Source organism: Nyctibius grandis, chromosome 17, assembly GCF_013368605.1.
Source record: "Nyctibius grandis isolate bNycGra1 chromosome 17, bNycGra1.pri, whole genome shotgun sequence".
NCBI classification, from domain to species: Eukaryota; Metazoa; Chordata; class Aves; order Nyctibiiformes; family Nyctibiidae; genus Nyctibius; species Nyctibius grandis.
Genome location: NC_090674.1, coordinates 10,122,508 through 10,142,398, shown reverse-complemented (window position 1 = coordinate 10,142,398; position 19,891 = coordinate 10,122,508). Strand labels below are relative to the sequence as shown.

The following is a 19,891-nucleotide window of genomic DNA, read 5'->3' as shown; positions in this document are numbered from 1 at the left end:
TTTTTAAAAAGAAAAGGCACCACACGAGCGCTCCCTGAGGGGGGGCACGCGTGGCACCACGGGGGCCGGCTACTTGCCCGCCTCCGGCTGCTCGCCCTGGGCCTGGGCACCGAGCGAGGGGTCCTGGGGCAGCAGCAGCTCGTGGAGCCGCGCGAAGGCCGGGCTGGCGGCGGGCACGCGGTTGTTCTGCGGGGAAAGGGGGTGTCAGGGTGTGCCCCTTGGCACCCGCTGTGTGCCCGCTGGTGATGCCAGCCCCATGGTGATGCCAGCCCTGCCCTGTGCCCCATGGTGATACCAGCCCCATGGCAATGCCAGCTCTACCGTGTGCCCCCCCAGTGATGCCAGCCCCATGGTGATACCAGCCCCACTGTGTGCCCCCCAGTGATGCCAGCCCCATGGCAATGCCAGCCCCACCATGTGCCCCCCAGTGATGCCAGCCCCCCCCAGCAATGCCAGCCCCATGGTGATGCCAGCCCCATGGCAGTGCCAGCCCCACCACGTGCCCCCAGTGATGCCAGCCCCGTGGCAATGCCAGCCCCATGGCAATGCCAGCCCTGCCCTGTGCCCCATGGCAATGTCAGCCCCACTGTGTGCCCCGTGGCGCTGCCAGCCCCACCATGTGCCCCTCAGCTATGCCAGCTCTGCCATGTGCCCCCCAGCGATGCCAGCCCCATGGCAATGCCAGCCCCACTGTGTGCCCCGTGGCGATGCCAGCCCCATGGTGATGCCAGCCCCACCATGTGCCCCCAGTGATGCCAGCCCCAGCAGCAATGCCAGCCCCACTGTATGCCCCGTGGCGATGCCAGCCCCATGGTGATGCCAGCCCCACCATGTGCCCCCCCAGTGATGCCAGCCCCATGGTGATGCCAGCCCCACCATGTGCCCCCCAGTGATGCCAGCCCCCCCAGCAATGCCAGCCCCATGGCAATGCCAGCCCCACCACGTGCCCCCAGTGATGCCAGCCCGCCCAGCAATGCCAGCCCCCTGGCAATGCCAGCCCTGCCCTGTGCCCCATGGCAATGTCAGCCCCCCTGTGTGCCCCGTGGCGCTGCCAGCCCCACCGTGTGCCCCCCAGCAATGCCAGCCCCGCCATGTGCTCCCAGTGATGCCAGCCCCACCATGTGCCCCCAGTGATGCCAGCCCCCCAGCAATACCAGCCCCCCCAGCACTGCCAGCCCCACCATGTGCCCCCCAGCCATGCCAGCCCCCCCCTGTGCCCCCCAGCACTGCCACCCCCCCTCACCTCCAGGGACAGGCACATCAGTCCCTGCTGTCCGGGCGCCTTCGGGCTCTCCTCCTGCCGCTGCCCCTCCAGCGCTGCCAGGAGGGCATCGAGGCCCCGCTCGGTGACACGGTTGTCTGCGGAGGCACGGGGGGGGTCAGGGACTGGCAGTGGGGGGGGGCGGTGGGTCCGAGCCCCCCCCACGCACCCACCCGGGGTCACTCACGGCTCAGGTTGAGGTTGAGCAGCGCCCGGTTTCCCGGCAGGACGACGGTGCCCTCCTGCGCCCGCGCCTCCAGCAGCACCTGTGCCAGCTCGCTCAGCTCCGGCCCCTGGGCACAGGGAGGGTCCCTGAGGGACTGGGGGGACCCCAGAGTCGGGCACCCCCCTCCCCACCCCATCCCCCCAGCGTCCCCCACCTCCTGCCCGCTCGTTTTCCTGTCTTTGCTCTGGGCGGCTCTCGGCTCCGGTGCTGCCAGGAGGGGAGAACAGGAGGGCGCTGAGCCAGGCACAGCCCCCCCCGTGCCCCCCCCGGTGCCCCCCGGACCCTCACTCACGCTTTCGGGGCTGCCTGGCCTCCTCCTTCACCAGCAGCTCCTGCAATGGATGGGGCAGGGGGCAGCGGCTTGCAGACCCCCTGCCTGCCCCCCATCAAGGCTGGGAGGGTGGGGAAACTGAGGCACCGCCTGCCCCCGGCGCCAGGGGGGCACCTGGGGGCACCTGGGGGGGGTCCCCACACCACCCGCCTGCCCCCTCACCTTCTTGCTGGGGGTTTTGCCCTGCTTGGCCAGGCGCAGCTTGCTCGGGCGCTCAGTCTCTTTTGGGGCCTGGGGGAGAGAGAAGAGGGTGCTCAGGGTGCCCGCACACCCCCCCCGGGAGCCCCCGACCGTGCCCGGAGGTGGGGAGGGCAATGTGCCCCCCGAAAAATGTTGGGGGGGGGTCTCACCGTGCGGGATCGCCTCAGCTCCTCGGCCAAGAGCAGCCGCCTCCACTCCACCACCTCGGCCTGCGAGAGGGCGAAGGGCCCCAGGACCTGGCAGGGGCTGGGCTCAGGGCAGGATCCAACCCAAGCTGTGCCCCCCTCGCCCCCTCCCCGCTCAACTCCCGGCGGGGGGCACCCACCTCTGCCAGCCTGGTGGCCCCCGCGTCCCCGATGTCGTTGTTGGCCAAGGAGAGCGAGAGCAGGGAGCGGTTCAAGCGCAAGCCCTGGAGAGCGGAGGGGGGGGGGTGGGTGCTGGGGGGCGGGGTGCTGGGTGCTGGGCACCCCCCCCACCCCACCCCGTGCCCACCTGGGCGATGTAGCCGGCTCCCAGGTCCGAGATGTGGTTGAAGCTGAGGACGAGGGAGAGGAGGGAGCGGTTGAAGGAGGTCGGCGTGGAAAGGCTCTCCCCGATGAGGTGGGCGCCCGCCGCCCCGATGCCGTTGTTGCGCAGCGAGAGGTGGGCGAGCCTGTGGGATGGGCAGGGGGCTGAGGGGGGGCTGCTGGGCACCCCACGAGGGGGGTACGAGGGGTGGGGGGCACGGGGACGAGCGCGGCTCGATGCGGCTGCCACTCACGTGCTGTCGCTCCCCATGAGCACGTGGAAGGCGGGTTCGGGCAAGGGGTTGCCCTCCAGGCTGAGGGTCCTGCAGAGGAACACCCCCCCCCCACCCAGAGGTGGCATTAACGATCCTCCCTGGCACCCCTGTTCATTAATTAGCGCTAATGAGGGAGCACCCCTCGAGCGGGCGCGTACCGGAGGCGAGGGCAGCGTGCCAGCAGCTCCGCCAGCCCTGGGAGCAGCTGCTCCGTCAGCCCGACCTTCCAGAGGCTGCGGGGGGACAAAGTGGCATCAGGAGGGGACACGGCGGTGGCTCTGGGTTGGGGGGGGATGCCCGCGTGCCCCCCGCACTCACTGCACTGCCTGCAGCCCTGCCAGGGCGGGCAGGCACCGGCTCAGGACCCCCAGCATCGCCTCCTCAATCTTCCAGCCTGGTGGGGACGGGGAGGTCAAGGCCACGCCGTGGGTTGGGGACAGGGGGAAGAGCCCCCAGCGTGGCCCTTCCCCTCCTGAGAGCCCCCAAAAGGCGCTGGCACGGCTTTGGGGGGGGGGCCCCCAGGGTGGTTTCCAGGGGGTCCTCATCCCTGGGTGCCAGGGGGGGCCCGTGGGGGTCCCCAGCACCCACCGCGGAGGTGCACGGTGTGGGTGCCGCGGGGGTCCTCGCCGTCCCTCTCCACCTGCACGCGGGGCTGGAAGAGGCCGTGCTTGTGCTGGATGCGGGCGAGGACCTGCGGCAGCGACTCCTCGGGGGGCTCCTCTGCGGGATGGGGGGGATGTGGGGGGGATGCCAGCAGCCCTGGGCACCCCCCCAGCCCCCCTACACCCCCCAGCCCCCCTACACCCCCCCCCCGGCCCCGCTCACCATCCGCGGGGTAGCTCGGGGACGGCCGGAGGGTGACTTCGGGGACGCCGGCGATGCCAGCGTGGGCGCAGAGCTCGGGGAAGTCCTGCTCCAGGATGCCAGTGCACTGGTACTCCTCTGCGGGCATGGGGTGGGGGGGGGGACATGAGGGGGACCCCCACAGCCCCCCCCCCCCCCCATGCCCTGCCAGGGCCGGGGGCTCACCTCCGCCCTGCTCGGCCTTCCTCTCCGCGCTCTTCGTCTCTGCCTCCACCTTCTCCCTGGACGTCCGCTCCCCCCGCCGCCGCATGGCCCACAGCTGGGGGGCACCGGGGGGGGCTCAGCACCCCCCCCAGCACCCTCCGCCCCCCAGCACCCAGACCCCCCGCATCCCTGGGCCAGGGGGTCCCGGTGGGGTCCCTATGCAGGTAAGGGGGGGTCCCAGGGCCCTATGGGGGTCCCTATGTGCGTGGGGAGGGTCCTATGGGGGTCCCTGTGTGGGTGAGGGGGGGTCCTATGGGGATCCCTCTGTGGGTGAGGGGGGGTCCCAGGGCCCTATGGGGGTCCCTGTATGGGTGGGGAGGGTCCTAGGGGGTCCCTGTGTGGGTGAGGGGGGGTCCCAGGGCCCTATGGGGGTCCCTATGTGCGTGGGGAGGGTCCTATGGGGGTCCCTATGTGGGTGAGGGGGGGTCCCAGGGCCCTACAGGGGTCCCTGTATGTGTGGGGGGGGTCCCAGGGCCCTATGGGGGTCCCTGTATGGGTGGGGAGGGTCCTAGGGGGATCCCTGTGTGGGTGAGGGGGGATCCCAGGGTCTTGTGGGGGTCCCTATGTGGGTGGGTGGGGGTGTCCCAAGGCCCTATGGGGGTCCCTGTATGGGTCGGGAGGGTCACATGGGGATGCCTGTGTGGGTGAGGGGGGGTCCCAGGGCCCATGGGGGTCCCTATGTGGGTGAGGGGGGGTCCCAGGGCCCTACAGGGGTCCCTGTGCAGGTGGGTGGGGGTGTCCCAAGGCCTTATGGGGGTCTCTGTGTGGGTGGGGAGGGTCCTATGGGGGTCCCTATGTGGGTGGGGGGGTCCCAGGGACAAGGGGCCCTATGGGAGGGGGTCTCTTGGCTGTGGGGTCCCCATGGGGTCCCAGTGGCAGGGGGCCCTTGGGGGTCTCCCTGGAGGCCTTCCTGGGGGGGTCCCGGGGCTGGCAGGGTCCCTGTGGGGGTCCCTATGGAGGTGCGGGGGGTCCCGGCGCCGGCGGTAACCTCGGGTGGCGGGTGCCCGCTGTCCCGGCAACCCCGCGGGGGGGGCGGGGCCTCGGGGCGCTGCTGCGCCTGCGCGGGGCGGGGCCGGCGCCGGGTGGGCGGGGCCGGGGCTGAGTGGGCGGGGCCGGCCTGGAAGGCGGCAAAGAAGGGGCGTGGCCAGTGGGGAAAGGGGCGGGGCCTGTGGGGAAATGGGCGTGGTCTGTGGGGAAATGGGCGGGGCCTGTGGAGAAAGGGGCGGGGCCTGTGGGGAAATGGGCGTGGTCTGTGGGAAATGGGCGGGGCCTGTGGAGAAAGGGGCGGGGCCTGTGGGGAAAGGGGCGGGGCCAGTGGGGGAATGGGCGGTGCCAATTGGGAAAGGGGCGGGGTGAGGTGGAAAGGGGCGTGGCCGCCGCCACCCGTGGCTGGAGAGGCCGGGCACTGGGCAGCGCCACTGTGAGCACTGGGCTGTAACTGGGCCCTTACTGGGACCAGCGCTGGGCTTGCACTGGTGCCTTTCTCATCCCATTACTGGGTCTTTACTGGGACCATCGTGGGTCCCCCCCCCCCCGAGTCCCCCCCCGGCTCCCCCCCGCTGTCTCCCCCGCACGCAGCCCCGGCTCATGCCGCACCGACAACCCCTTTATTCACAGCCTGCGCCCCCGGGTCGGGGACAGGGAGAGGGAGAGGGACAGGGACAGTCCTGGGGCCCTCCCGGGGTGGGGGGGTCCCCTGTCCCCGTCCCTCAGCGGTCCTTCCTGCGCAGCGGGGGGGACGGCGGGTAGTGGCGGGCGGGCGGCACGTCGTAGTGGCTGGGGATGTGGCTGTTCTTGGGGGAGTCGTAATGGCCGGGGGGGGCTGCGGGGGTGACGCCTTCGGCCCCCTCGGGGCAGCTCTCTGCGGGGACAAGAGGAGGCTGCAAGGGGCCGTGTCCCCCCCCCAGGGCCATGCAGCCCCCGTCACCAAGGCCATGTCCCCCCCGGGGCCATGCAGCCCCCATCACCAAGGCCATGTCCCCCCCCCGCAGCCAGGCTCACCGGGGCCAGGGGACCCCCTGGGTGTCCCCTCCTGGGGTGGCTCCTCGAGGAGCCCGATCTCGGCGTAGGACATCTCCCTCCGGACGGGGGATTTCATCTCCATGTAGCTGCCCTCGGGGGCCTTGGCGGCGGGGGGGGGCGGCTCCTTGATGGTGGCGTAGGGGTTCTCGCTGGCCAGGGAGCTGGCGCTGGCCCCCAGCCCCTCCGTGGGGCGGTCTGGGGGGGGGGGGAGAAGGAGTTGGGGGGCTCCCCAGGGCGGGGAGCGCAGGGGAGAGGGAGCAGCCATGTCCAGCTGGGTCCCAGGCAAGTCCCAGCCACGACCCTTCCCCACCCCAGCCCCATCCCATCCCCATCCCCATCCCATCCCCATCCCATCCCATCCTATCCCATCCCCATCCCATCCCACCCCATCCCACCCCATCCCCATCCCATCCCCACCCCATCCCCATGCCCATCCCATCCCCATCCCATCCCAGTCTCTTCCCCAACCCCATCCCTTCCCCACCTCATCCCACTCCCATCCCTGTTCTTTTCCCATCCCAGCCCCATCCCATCCCAGTCTCTTCCCCAACCCCTTCCCCATCCTTTCCCTATCCCAGCCCCAGCCCTTCCCCACCGCATCCCTGTCCCTTCCCCATCCCACTCCAGCCCCTTCCCCATCCCATCCCCATCCCAGCCCCATCCCATCTCTATCCCTTCCCCATCCCAATCCCATCCCCATCCTTTTCCCACCCCAATCCCAGCCCCATCCCATCTCTATCCCTTCCCCACCCCACCCCAGTCCCCTCCCCACCCCATACCTTTCCCATCACACTTCCCCAGGCTGTAGCTGTAGCTGTAGCTCCGGTCCAGGGCCCCCCCTGTAAGGGGGCAGGTTTGGGGTCCCCCCCCCTACTCCATCCCCCCCCACCCCAGCACCTTCCCAACGGATCCTGAGCAGGGAGGGGACCCAGTTGCCCACCCCGCTCCGGCCCAGGTCCCCGCCAGCCCCCCAGGAGCTGCCCCCCCCCCCCCCCCCCCCCACCCCTGGGGCCCAGGGCCGGTGCCCCGAGGTGCTTCCAGTCGGGTGGCAGCGTGGCGTTGCCCTCGGTGCCGTAGGGTCTCTCGGCGCCGGGGAAGAGCTGGGGGCCGGGCACCTGGAGCCCAGAGAGGGGAAGGGTTGGCCAGGAGGGTCCTGGCAGCGGTGCCGTGCCGTGGTGCACCGTGTAACACCATGGTGCACCATAGAACACTGTGCTTCACCATGGTACACCGTGGTGCACCGTACCACACCATGGTACACCATGCAACACCATGATGCACCGTACTACACCGTGGTGCACCTTACAACACCACAGTGCACCAAGCAACACCACGATGCACCGTGCTACACCATGGTGCACCATACAACACCATGATGCACCGTACAACACCACGGGGCATTGTGCTACACCATGGGGCATTGTGCTACACCACGGTGCACCATACAACACCACGGTGCACCATACAACACCATGACGCACCACACAACACCACGGTGCACCATGCAACACCGTGGTGCACCATACAACACCGTGGTGCACCATACAACACCACGGTGCACCATGCAACACCGTGGTGCACCATACAACACCGTGGTGCACCATACAACACCACGGTGCACCATGCAACACCGTGGTGCACCATACAACACCGTGGTGCACCATACAACACCACGGTGCACCGTACAACACCATGATGCACCGTGTAACACCATGGTGCACGATACAACACCACGGTGCACCATACACCACCACGGTGCACTGTACAACACCGTGCTGCACCGTGGTACACCGTGGTGCACCGTGCAACACCACAGTGCACCATACAACACCACTGTACACCGTACAACACGATGGTACACAACACAACACCATGGTGCACCACAAAACACCACGGTGCATCGTGCAACACCATGGGGCATCGTGCTACACCATGGTGCACCATACAACATCATGGTGCACCATACGACATCACAGTGCACCATACAACACCACGGTGCACCACACAACACCATGATGCACCGTGTAACACCGTGATGCACCATTCAACACCATGATGCACCACACAACACCACAGTGCACCGCACAACACCATGGTGCACCATTCAACACCATGATGCACCGTACAACACCATGGGGCATTGTGCTACACCATGGGGCATTGTGCTACACCACGGTGCACCATACAACACCATGGTGCACCGTACAACACTACGATGCACTGTACAACATCGTGGTGCACCGTAACACACCATGATGCACCATACAACACCACGGTGCACTGTGCAACACCATGGTGCACCATACTACACCATGGTACACCGTAACGCACCATGGTGCACCACACAACACCACGGTGCACCACACAACACCATGGTGCACTGTACAACACCGTGGTACACCGTACTACACCACGGTGCACCGTGCAACACCATGCTGCACTGTGATACACCACAGTGCACCATACAACACTGCGTTTCACTGTACTACACCATGATGCACCATACAACACCATGGTGCACCATAACACACCACGGTGCATCATACAACACAATGTTGCACCATACAACACCACGGTTCACCACACAACACCACGGTGCACCGTACAACACCACGGTGCATCATGCCCCACCATGCCCCCTGCACCTCCCCGCGCCGCGCCGTACCGTGAGGGAGCTGGCTCTGTCCTGGGCGCCGGGGCCGGGGGCCGGCAGCGTGCACTGGGACAGCGTGTGGTAGCTGGGGTTGGAGTAGTAGTGCGCGTGGTGGCCCGGTGGCACGTCTGGAGGCGGGGGGGGACAGGCGTCAGCTTGGCACAGCGGGGCCACCACGGCTGGGGCAGTGTCCCCACCGCCAGGCTCACCTGGCACCATGTAGTCGGAGGTGTCCGTCTGTCCCGGGGTGTAAGCCACGGCCAGGTGCCGGCTCTCCTTCCCCTTCCGCCGGTGACGGTAACACAGGGCCAGGGCCACCGCGGCCACCAGCAACGCCACCAGGGCCACCAGGCTGAGCACCACCCCCAGGGAGCTGTAGGCTGCCGGCAGGGCTGGCACGATGGTGTAGGGCTGCTCGGGGGGCCCTGTGGGGTGGCAGGGGGGGGACAGTCCGTAGGGTGCTGCAGGGAGGGTCCCCTCCCGGCTCTGCACCCACTCACCGGCCTCGCAGCTGGGCCCGATCCTGCCCGGGGCGCAGGGGCACGTCCCGCTGGCCGGGTGGCAGGTGGCGTTGTGGGGACAGCGGCAGCGCTGGGCACACTGGAGCCCGAAGGTCCCGGGGGGGCAGGCTGGGGGCACAGGGCTGGGGGAGCCAGGGCCACACCGCCCGGGGCCGTAGGGCTCCGTACGGGGACCATACAGCTCCATACTGGGACCATACAGCTCCGTACTGGGACAATATGGCTCCATACTGGGACCATATGGCTCCGCACTGGGACCATACAGCTCCATACTGGGAAAATATGGCTCCGTACTGGCACCATATAGTTCCATACTGGGACCATATAGCTCTGTACTGGGACCATATGGCTCTGTACTGGGACGATACAGCTCCATACTGGGACAATATGGCTCCGTACTGGGACCATACAGCCCCATAGTGCCCAGGGCCATACAGGTCTATACTGGGACCATATACCTCCATACTGGGACCATATAGCCTCATACTGCCTGGGACCATATCCCTCCATAGTGGGACTATATAACTCCATACTAGGACCATATAGTTCCATACTGGGACCATATTCCTCCATACTGGGACCATATAGCCCCATACTGAGACCATATAGCTCCATACTGGGACCATATAGCCCCATACTGGGACCATATAGCTCCATACTGGGCCCATATAACCCCATACTGGGCCCATATAGGCCCATACTGGGCCCATATAGCTCCATACTGGGACCATATAGCTCCATACTGAGACCCTATAGCCTCATACTGGGACCATGTAACTCCATACTGAGACCATATAACTCCATACTGGAACCATATAGCTCCATACTGGGCCCATATAGCCCCATACTGAGACCCTATAGCCCCATACTGGGCCCATATAGCTCCATACTGAGACCCTATAGCCTCATACTGGGACATGTAACTCCATACTGAGACCATATAACTCCATACTGGAACCATATAGCTCCATACTGGACCATATAACCCCATACTGGGCCCTTATAGCCCCACACTGGGACAATATGGCTCCATACTGGCACTGTATAGCCCCATACTGGGACCATATAGCCCTATACTGGGCCCATATAACCCCATACTGGGCCCATACAGCCCCATACTGGGCCCATGTAGCCCCACACTGCCCAGGCCGGAGCTGGCAGGGGTAACCCCTCTCTCTCTCGCCCCCCAGGACCCCCAGGCTGGCCCCGGGGGTGCAGCCCCCCATGGTGGGTCCCGGTGCCAGGCTCTACCTTCTCCGCAGAGCGTCCCCGTCCAGCCGGGCGGGCAGCGGCAGGTCCCCTCGGCGGGGTCACACGTCCCCCCGCGGTGGCACAGGCAGGGCTGGGCACAGGCGGCCCCCCAGAATTCGGGGGCACAGGCTGGAGCGGGGCAGGGAGGGGGGTGAGGGATGGGGTCAGCCCCGCTCCCCCCGGACCCCCCGTTGTCCCCCCCACTCACGCTGGGCACAGCGGGGGCCGTGCCAGCCCGGGGCGCAGAGGCAGGAGCCGGTGACGGGGTGGCACGAGGAGCCGTTGGCACAGGAGCAGCTCAGGGAGCAGCGCTTGCCGTAGCGGCCGGGCGGGCAAGCTGGGGCGAGACGAGTTGTGCCTGGGCTCAGCCTGGGCACCAAGGTCAGGGGGGTGCATTGGGGGGGGGGGGGGTGGCACTCACGGCGCTGGCAGGTGGGACCGCGGTAGCCCGGGGCGCAGGTGCAGGAGCCATCCTGGGGCGAGCAGGTGGCCCCGTTGCGGCAGGCGCAGGGTGTGTGGCACCCCCGGCCCCAAACGCCCGGGGGGCAGCTCTGCTTGCACTGCTGCCCTGTGAGGAGGAGGAGGAGGAGGGATGAAGGCTGAGGAGGGCACAGCGGGGTCCCCCCCATGTCCCTGGTGCCACCCTTACCCGTCCAGCCGGGCAGGCAGCGGCACTCTCCCGTCACCGGGTCGCAGGCGTCGGCGTGGGCACAGTCACAGTGCTGCCCGCAGCCCCCCCCGAATGTCCCGTTCTGGGGTACGGGGACAGGTCGGGGGGTCAGCGCCAGGGGTGTTGGCACCCAACCCCAGGGGTGGTGGCACCCAACCCCAGGGACGGTGGCACCCAACCCTGGTGCAGTGGCGCTCAACCCTGGTGAAGGTGGCAACCAACCCTGGTGCAGTGGCACCCAACCCTGGGGACGGTGGCACCCAACCCTGGGGATCGTGGCACCCAACCCCGGGGATGGTGGCACCCAACCCCAGGGACGGTGGCACCCAACCCCGGGGACGGTGGCACCCAACCCTGGTGCAGGTGGCTCCCAGCCCTGAGGACGGTGGCACCCAGCCCCAGGGATGGTGGCACCAAACCCTAGGGACGGTGGCACCCAGCCCTGGGGACGGTGGCACCAAACCCTGGTGCAGTGGCACCCAACCCTGGGGACAGTGGCACCAAACCCAAGGGACCGTGGCACCCAACCCTGGGGATGGTGGCACCCAACCCTGGGGACAGTGGCACCGCGGGACTCACTGGGCAGGGCTGGAGGCAGCGGGGGCCCTGCCAGCCCGGGGGGCAGCTGCAGGTGCCACCCTGGGGGTCACAGGCAGCCCCGTGGGCGCAGTCACAGCTCCGGTTGCAGCCGGGACCCCACGTGCCAGCGGGACACGGCACGGAGCAGTTGGGTCCGTGCCAGCCTGCGCAAGGAAGGGGACAGCGGGGTGGGCACGGGATGGGCACAGGGACCCCCCCACCCAGCCCGGGGAGCACCCACCCTCCTTGCAGAGGCAGGTGCCATCGTGGGGGGAGCAGGCGAGGGCGTGCTGGCACGAGCAGTGCCCCGAGCAGTTGGCCCCGAAGGTGTCGGGGGGGCACAGGGAGGAGCAGTGCTCGTCCTGGGGGGGGACACGATGGCTTCAGGACACCCAGGACCCCCACCCAGGGCTGGGGAAAGCACCCACAGGTCTGGGGACCCCCCACCCTACCCCTCCTCTTGGCATCCTGGCGCTGGAGGTGACCCCAAGACCCCCCCATCATCCCGTGGGAGCCCCAAGCTGTCCCCAAGGTCACCTGGACCCCCCAGCTGCCCCCCCAGGGGTGCCCACATGCCCATGACCCTCCCCCAAGGGATGCCCAGACCCCAAAACTGCCCTCAAGAGCCCCAACCCAGCCCCAGGGATGCCCCCAGACCCCCCATCTCCCCAGGGATGCCCCCAGACCCCCCCCACTCTCCCCCAGGACCACCCAAACCCCCATGTTCCCCCTAAGGATGCCCCCAGACCCCCACACTCCTCCCCCCCCCCCCCAGGACCACCCAGACCCCCAAACTCCCCCCCCAGGACCACCCACACCCCCCTCACTTCCTTCCCAGGACCACCCACACCCCCACGTTCCCCCCCCCCCCACCCAGGACCACCCAGACACCCAGTGTCCCCCTAAGGATGCCCTCAGACCCCCCACAACCCCCCCCCCCACCCAGGACCGCCCAGACCCCCCTCACTTCCCTCCCAGGACCACCTACACCCCCCCCCCACTCCAGGACCACCCAGACCCCCCCCCTCTCCCCCAGGACCACCCACACCCCCCCTCTCCCCCCAGGGATGCCCAGACCCCCCCCCCACCCCACTCCCCATGCTGCCCCAGGCCCACCACCCCCCTGTACCCCCGTGTGCCCCCCGTGCCCCTCACCGTGTAGCCGGGGGGGCAGCGGCAGTGCCCGGTGGTCCCGTCGCAGGCCCCCCCGTGCAGGCAGAGGCAGGGCTGGAGGCAGCCGGCCCCGAAGGAGCCGGGGGGGCAACTCTCGTTGCAGAAGAGCCCAGCCCAGCCCGGGTGGCACACGCAGTCCCCGAGCAACGGGTGGCAACTGGGGTTGGGGCGGGGGGTGTGGCCACTCAGCACCCCAGTGCTCCCAGTATGGGGTACTGGGTGTGCTGGGAAGGGGTTTTGTAAATGGGGGGGGGCACAAAGCACCTGCCCCAGGGGGGGGGTTAATCTCTGCCTGGGCACTCAGATGGCACCCTGGCTTGGGTGGTGAGGGTGCTGGGGGGGGCAAGGGTGCTGGGGGGAGAGATGAGAGTGCTGGGGGGGATATGAGGGTGCTGAGGGCAAACGAGGGTGCTGGGGGGGGAGACAAGGGTGCTGGAGGGAGATGAGGGTGCTGGGGGGAAGATGGAGGGTGCTGAGGGGGAAACAAGGGTCTGGGGGGGACATGAGGGTGCTGGGGGGGGAAATGAGGGTGCTGGGCAGGGGAGATGAGGGTGTTGGGGGGAGATGAGGGTGCTGGGGGGGGAAATGAGGGTGCTGAGAGCAAGCAAGGGTGCTGGGGGGGAGATGAGGGTGCTGGGGGGGACATGGAGGGTGCTGAGGGGGAGATGAGGGTGCTGAGGGGGAGATGAGGGTCTGGGGGGAGAGATGAGGGTGCTGGGGGGGAGATGAAGATGCTGTGGGGAAGAAGGGGGTGCTGGGGGGGGAGATGAGGGTGCTGGGGTGAGATGAGGGTGCTGGGGGGGGGAAATGAGGGTGCTGGGGGCAAGTGAGGGTGCTGGGAGGGGGACATGAGGGTGCTGGGGTGAGATGAGGGTGCTGGGGGGCAGCCAAGGGTGCTGGGGGCAGTGCGGGGGGGCCCCACCTCTGGCTGTGCCCGGGGTGGCAGAGGCAGCGGCTCTGGCAGCGGGGGCCGTAGAGGCCGGGCAGGCACTGGCGCTCCTGGCAGCGGCCCCCCTGGAAGCCGGGGGGGCACAGGCACCCCCCGTCCACGTGGAAGCACTGGCCCCCGTTGGCACAGTCGCAGCTCTCCAGGCAGTCCTGCCCGTACCGCCCCACCGGGCACCGCTCCCGGCACCTGCGGGGGGGGCACAGGGGTGACACGGCCCTGCCAGGAGCCCCCCCCAGCCCATCCCCAGCTGAGGCCGCTCAACTCATCGCATGCCAGGCTGGGGGAGCTGGGGACCTGGCACTGCCAGCAGCGGGGCTGGGTGGCCCCGTCCCCATGTGCCCCATCCCCGTGTACCCCTGTGTGCCCCCCACCCCCATATACCCCCCTCTCCATCTGCCCCTGTCCCCTGTGCCCCCAGCCCCAGGTACCCCTGTGCCCTCTCCCCCTGTGCCCCCACCCCCAGGTACCCCATTTCCATCTGCCCCTGTCCCCATGTGTCACACCCCCCCTGTCCCCCCCATCCCCCTGTGCCCCCATGCCCGCCCCACCCCGTGCCCCCATCCCCCCCTCACTGCTGTCCGGTGAAGCCGGGGGCACACTGGCACTGGCCCCCCCGGGGGTCGCAGTGGCCCCCGTTGTGGCAGTGACACTTGCCCTGGCAGCCCGAGCCGAAGCGCCCGGGGGGGCACGGCACGGAGCAGATCTCCCCCTGCGAAGGAGAGACAGGGTCAGGGGGGGAAACTGAGGCAGGGACTGCATGGGGGGGGGGGGCACAGCCCACCTACCATCCATCCAGGGGGGCAGACGCAGGTGCTGGTGCCAGGGGGGTGGCAGATGCCCCCGTTCTGGCAGGGGCAGGCGGTGTCACAGGGTGTCCCCTCGGGACAGGGCACCTCGCAGCTGTGGGGTGGCGAGGGGTGAGCGGGACCCCGACCCCAGGGAGGTGCTGGGGTGGGGGGTGGGGGGCACAGAGCAGGGACCCCCTACTCACAGGGGCCCGGCCAGCCCTGGGGGGCAGCGGCAGGCGCCGGTGGAGGGGTCGCAGGGGGCCCGGTGGTGGCAGGGGCAGGGCAGGCGGCAGCCCTGGCCGTAGGTGCCCGGCGGGCACGGCTGGCGGCAGAGCGGGTCGGCGAAGCCGGGGGGGCAGGAGCAGGCGCCGCTCAGGGGGTCGCAGGGGGCCCCGTGGTGGCACTCGCAGCGGTGCTGGCAGCGCGGCCCCCACCACTGCTCGGCACAGTCTGCCCGGGGAGACACCGGTACCTCCCATCCCCATCCCCGTCCCCATCCCATCCCATCGAATCCCAGTCCCTCCCCATCCCGTCCCCATCCCATCCCATTCTCCATCCCCATCCCATCCTCATCCCCACCTTATCTCCATCCGAATCTCCATCCCCATCCCATTCACGTGTCGTCCCAATCCCATCCCCATCCCATCCCGATCCCATTCTCTGTCCCCATTGTTCTCCATCCCTATCCCAAACTCCATTCCCATTCCAATCCCATTCCCATCCCCATCCCTCTCCCTGTCCCAATCCCCTCTCCATCCCTCTCACCATCCCATCCCAATCCCATTCCCACCCCAATCCCTGTCCCCATCCTCACCCTGTCCCCATCCCATCCCAATCCCATCCCCTCTCCATCCCAATCCCACCCCATTCCCATCCCATCCCCATCCCATCCCTCTCCCCTCTCCATCCCTCTCCCTGTCCCCATCCCTCTCCCCATCCCCATGTCAATCCCATCACAATCCCATCCCCATCCCATCCCATCCCAATCCCATCCCCACCCCAAACCCATCCCAATCCCATTCCCATGTCAATCCCACCCCCTCTCCATCCCATCCCAATCCCATCCCCATCCCTCTCCCCATCCCCATGCCAATCCCATCCCCATCCCATCCCATCCCCATCCCAATCCCATCCCCATTCCCTCTCCATCCCCATCCCAATCCCAATCCCATCCCCATGTCAATCCCACCCCATCCCCATCCCATCCCAATCCCCATCCCTCTCCCTATCCCAATCCCATCCCAATCCCATCCCATCCCCATTACCCACCCATCCACCCCCCCCCACCCTACCCACCCTCCAGAGAACCCCCCTACCCCACCCTGCCACCCCCACCCGGGGGTCCCCAGCCCCACATGTCCCCCCCCAGCCCCCCGCCCCCCGCCCCTCACCGCTGGAGCAGTCGGGGCCCCGCCAGCCCGGCTCGCACTGGCACAGCTCGGGGGCCACGCACCGCCCGTGGACGCACTCCTGGGTGCAGCGCGCTGCGGGGACACGGGGCTGAGCCAGGATTGGGGACCCCCGGGACCCCCCCGCCCTCCAAGGTTGCCCCACTCACGGACGCAGGAGTCCCGGCTCTCGTAGTAGCCCTGGCAGCACTGGTAGCGCCGGCGGTGGTCGGTGCGGATGGCCTGGCGGTACTCGGTGCGGTACCGGATCCTGCGGCACCCCAGGGCCATCAGCATGGGGACAGCCCCCCCCCCGGGACCCCCATGGCCTTGGGGACACCCTGCAGGGGGACAGCCCCGCCCCATAGCCATGGGGACACCCTGCAGGGGGACACCCCCCCCCATGGCTCTGGGGACACCCTGCAAGGGGACAGCCCCCACCCCATGGCCTTGGGGACACCCTGCAGGGGGACACCCCCCCCCCATAGCCTTGGGGACACCCTGCAAGGGGACAGCCACCCCCTATAGCCTTGGGGACACCGTGCAGCCCCCGGGGGGGGCCGGGGCTGCCCCCACCTCTGCTGCAGGCAGGGCAGGGGGGGTCCCGGCCCCCCAGGACAGGGTTCAGCCGAGGCCACGACGTGGGGTTTGGTGTAGGACTCCTTCACCGCCACCGTGAAGCTGCCCAAGGAAAGGTCACGGGGTGACAGTGGGTCCGAGGGGGGGACCCCACTGCTCTCCCCCCCCTTTCCCCAGTCCCCCCAGTCCTACCTCTCCCAGTAGCTGCAGACATTGGGGTCGCTGGGCCGGAGGGCGGCCAGGAGGCAGGCGTGCACGGCCAGCGCCGCGGCCCGCAGCACCATCCTGCGCGGGGAGGCCGATGGCTTCACCCCCCCCCACCCTACCTCACCCCATCCCCACCCACCGCCCCCACCCCGGGCGCAGGCTCCGGCCTCCCCCCGGGGCCACCTTCGCATTCCTCCGGCCACACAAACAGCCCCAACCCCGCTGCTCCCCCCTCCTCCCCACCCAGCACCGACCGGTGCCAAGGGGAAACTGAGGCACGGCCGCTCGCACCGTGGGTGGCCCCATATAACCCCCCTGGGGACACATCCTGGAGTCACCAGCACCTCTCCCAGTGCACCCCAGTCCGGTGCGGGGTGCTGCTGGAGTTTGGGGTGTCAGGGTGGCCCCAACCCTGGTGTGGGGCCACCTTGGCCCCATTTCAACCCCGTTTTTTCATGTTTATTCCCAGTTTCCTGGTTTCTTGCTCAACCCAGCGAAGGTTCGGCTGCACCGGGATCGCCGCCAGCCCGGGGCGGGGGCCCGGGTGTGGGGGGGGACCAGCGAGGCCCCCCCTGAGCCCACGCTCCCGTGTTTACGGGGTGGTTTTATGGCCGAACACCCCGTGGGCCGGGGGGAGGAAACAGAGGTTTCCTGGTGGGCACAGCTGGATTTAGGGCCCCTTCCGAGCCCCCCCGGCCAGGGGACACCCCAAAAGTGCTGCCCCCCCCCCCCCCCAAATCCATCCTCCCCCTCAGTGGGGTCAAATAAGGGGGTGGAGGGAGGGATCCCCCCTCATCCCAGAGTGGAAAAACCATTTAATGGGAAAATTTCCCCCCCCCAGTTTCCCTTTGATGAGGAATTAATTGCTCATCGCTGGTGAAATTCCTTCCCAGGGTGGGGGGCAGAGCCCAGAGGACCCCCCCAGCCCTCCCCCATGGCCCCATCCCCTGCTCCAGCAATGTGGGGGGGGTCAGGGGGGTCCCCAGTGCTGCTGCGAACTGGAATCACTGGGAGGTGCTGGCAGGAGTCACCAAAACACCCCGGCGGCTCCTCACCGGGGGGGGGTCCGGCCGTGGTGCCCCCCCAGGTCACCAGAGTGGCACGAGGCCCTCCAAAAGCCACTGCTCCCCACCCCATGGGTGCCCCCGAGCACCCTCCGAGGGGATGGGGGGTGTCACCCGCCTGTGACAAGGCACAGAATGGGGGGGGGGCGTGTGGCCGGTGGAGGGGGGACCAGGGGACCTCTGTGTCCCATGGGGGACACAATGCTGATGTCCCCCCCCCCTCGGAGCCACTATCTCTGCCCCGGGGCTTCCTTCACCGCAGCCTCGGGGCTGACGCGTTTCCTCCGGGGGGTGCGAACCCACGGGGATGGGGCTGGGTGAGGGGGGCGAGGGTGAAGGTCAGGGTCAGGGTCAAGGTCAGGGTCCCCATCCGCCACCCCCCCGCCACCACCGTCCCCTCACCTCCACCACCGCGACCCTGCGATGTCCCCACGCTCCCCACCACGGTGCTGGGGACCGTCCCCTCCGCCACCACCCCAGCAGGGCACAACCCCCCCCTGCCCCAAACCCCCCCTCGGGCCCTGGGGGTGCCCCGGGCTGGGCACGGGGGCACTGACCTGGCGGTGGCGAGCGGGGTCGGGGTACGGTGGCCCCACGCGGGGCTGGGCTGGCCGGGGGGACGCCGTCGGAAGCGGAGGGAGGGCCGGAGCCGCGCTCAGGAAGTTTGGACGCGGAGACGACGACGGAAAAGGGAAAAAAATAAAAAACCTTCGGGTTTGGGGTTATTTTTTTATTATTTTTGGAATTTTTCTGGCCAGGAACCAGCGGGTTTTGGAGCAACAACATCGCACACGGCGCAGGGTGGGGAGGGGGCCCTGGGGACCACCCAGCACGGCCCCTCGGCTGGGTCCCAGCCCTGGAGGGTGCCCCTGTCCCCTGGGGGGGTCTGTGGGGACCAGGACCCCCCTCGGCACCAGGGCCAGCCCTGCCCGCCCCGTGGCCAGTGACCGTGGGAGAGGATGGGAGCGTGGCACCAGCGAGGACGGGGAGCTCTGTGCCCACCCCGGCTTCGAGGTCACCACCTGGCGCTGGCACCCATGGGTGCACACCTTGATGTGGGGTGAGCAGATGGGACCCCCCAGCTGTGAGGGGCCGGGGGTTTCCTTTGGCTTGATGGTAGCTACTGGAGACAGCGCGGAGCAGAGCTGGTGCCCAGCACCCCGGGCACAGCAAACTGGCACCCCAGCACTGTCATCCCTGGCACCCCAGGCACACGTTGTCCCTGAATCCCGGGTACACATCGTCCCCACACCCTGGGATCCCAGGCAGACACTGGACCCCCATCCACGTCACCCCCATCCCAGGACCCCCATCCATGTCACCCCCATCCCAGGACCCCTATTGATGTCACCCCCACCCCAGGACCCCCATCCACATCACCCCCACCCCAGGACACCCATTGACGTCACCTCCACCCCAGGACACCCATCCACATGCCACCCCCACCCTGGGACCCCCATCCACATGCCACCCCCACCCTGGGACCCCCATCCACATCACCCCCCCATCCCAGGACCCCCATCCACACGTCACCCCCATCCCAGGACCCCTATTGACATCACCCCCATCCCAGGACCCCCACCCACGTCACCCCCACCCCAGGACACCCATCCACATGTCACCCCCATCCCAGGACACCCATCCACATGGCACCCCCACCCTGGGACCCCCATCCCCACGTCACCCCCATCCCAGGACCCCCATCCCCACGTCACCCCCATCCCAGGACCCCCAGCCAGGCAGCTCAGCACCACGTGTGCCCCCCCCCCCTCCACACCCACCCGCCCCCCTCCCACCCAGCACACGTGCATTAGCCGCCCTCAACCCACGGCAAGACACCGTTAATTGCCTCTTCTCGTTACAGTAATAGCTCTAATCACTCATAACGATTTTCAGGTCCCAGGGTGGCTCAGCTGCCCCCCCCCCCCTCACCCACCCACCCCAGGGCTCCATTAGGATCAAACCCACCCGCAGCTGGGGGTCTGCTGTGACCCCCCCCCCCCCAAATGCCACTTCCCAGCTGGGCATCAAGGGCAGGGGGGGCTGCGGGTGCAGAGGGGTCCCACGCTGGGGTCATGGGGGCCAGGGAACATCCGGAGCCAGGGACCTGGTGTGGAAGTGACCCCCCCCCCCCCCCCGCGATGCTCTTCAATAAGGTGTCCCCAGGGCGGAGGGGAAA

At 68.5% G+C, this 19,891-nt stretch overlaps 2 protein-coding genes across 2 annotated transcripts; both read right to left on the bottom strand.

Moving 5' to 3' along the window:
* Nucleotides 1-5: 5 nt before the first annotated feature.
* On the bottom strand, nt 6-4,893 carry LRRC71 (leucine rich repeat containing 71). Its single transcript, XM_068415093.1, has 16 exons — nt 4,857-4,893; nt 3,830-3,923; nt 3,626-3,742; nt 3,389-3,520; nt 3,119-3,194; nt 2,959-3,033; nt 2,780-2,848; nt 2,512-2,671; nt 2,345-2,428; nt 2,169-2,255; nt 1,981-2,049; nt 1,780-1,819; nt 1,642-1,694; nt 1,449-1,554; nt 1,244-1,359; nt 6-186 (listed from the first exon to the last, which is right to left on the bottom strand). Exons 2-16 carry the CDS (start codon nt 3,912-3,914, stop codon nt 70-72), a joined length of 1,386 nt encoding a protein of 461 aa, XP_068271194.1. The 5' UTR covers nt 3,915-3,923; nt 4,857-4,893; the 3' UTR covers nt 6-69.
* Nucleotides 4,894-5,461: 568 nt separating this feature from the next.
* PEAR1 (platelet endothelial aggregation receptor 1) lies at nt 5,462-18,350 on the bottom strand. Its single transcript, XM_068414788.1, has 23 exons — nt 18,270-18,350; nt 16,634-16,726; nt 16,439-16,543; nt 16,033-16,133; nt 15,866-15,958; nt 14,678-14,924; nt 14,472-14,586; nt 14,259-14,395; nt 13,660-13,872; nt 12,720-12,894; nt 11,806-11,926; nt 11,565-11,728; nt 10,965-11,067; nt 10,737-10,883; nt 10,524-10,652; nt 10,316-10,444; nt 9,044-9,172; nt 8,753-8,968; nt 8,556-8,671; nt 6,894-7,005; nt 6,670-6,729; nt 5,870-6,085; nt 5,462-5,729 (listed from the first exon to the last, which is right to left on the bottom strand). Exons 2-23 carry the CDS (start codon nt 16,723-16,725, stop codon nt 5,578-5,580), a joined length of 3,072 nt encoding a protein of 1,023 aa, XP_068270889.1. The 5' UTR covers nt 16,726; nt 18,270-18,350; the 3' UTR covers nt 5,462-5,577.
* Between the last annotated feature and the right edge of the window lie 1,541 nt (nt 18,351-19,891).

Coding starts and splice junctions, on each gene's coding strand:
- LRRC71 (XM_068415093.1), bottom strand. CDS start 3,914: ATGCGGCGGCGGGGGGAGCGGACGTCCAGGGAGAAGGTGGAGGCAGAG. Junction 3,034..3,118: donor GCAGGGCTGCAGGCAGTGCA/GTGAGTGCGGGG, acceptor GTCCCCCCGCAG/CCTCTGGAAGGTCGGGCTGA. Junction 2,256..2,344: donor GGGCCACCAGGCTGGCAGAG/GTGGGTGCCCCC, acceptor AGCCCCTGCCAG/GTCCTGGGGCCCTTCGCCCT.
- PEAR1 (XM_068414788.1), bottom strand. CDS start 16,725: ATGGTGCTGCGGGCCGCGGCGCTGGCCGTGCACGCCTGCCTCCTGGCC. Junction 14,396..14,471: donor TCTGCCCCCCTGGATGGATG/GTAGGTGGGCTG, acceptor TCTCCTTCGCAG/GGGGAGATCTGCTCCGTGCC. Junction 11,068..11,564: donor GCTGCCTCCAGCCCTGCCCA/GTGAGTCCCGCG, acceptor CCCGTACCCCAG/AACGGGACATTCGGGGGGGG.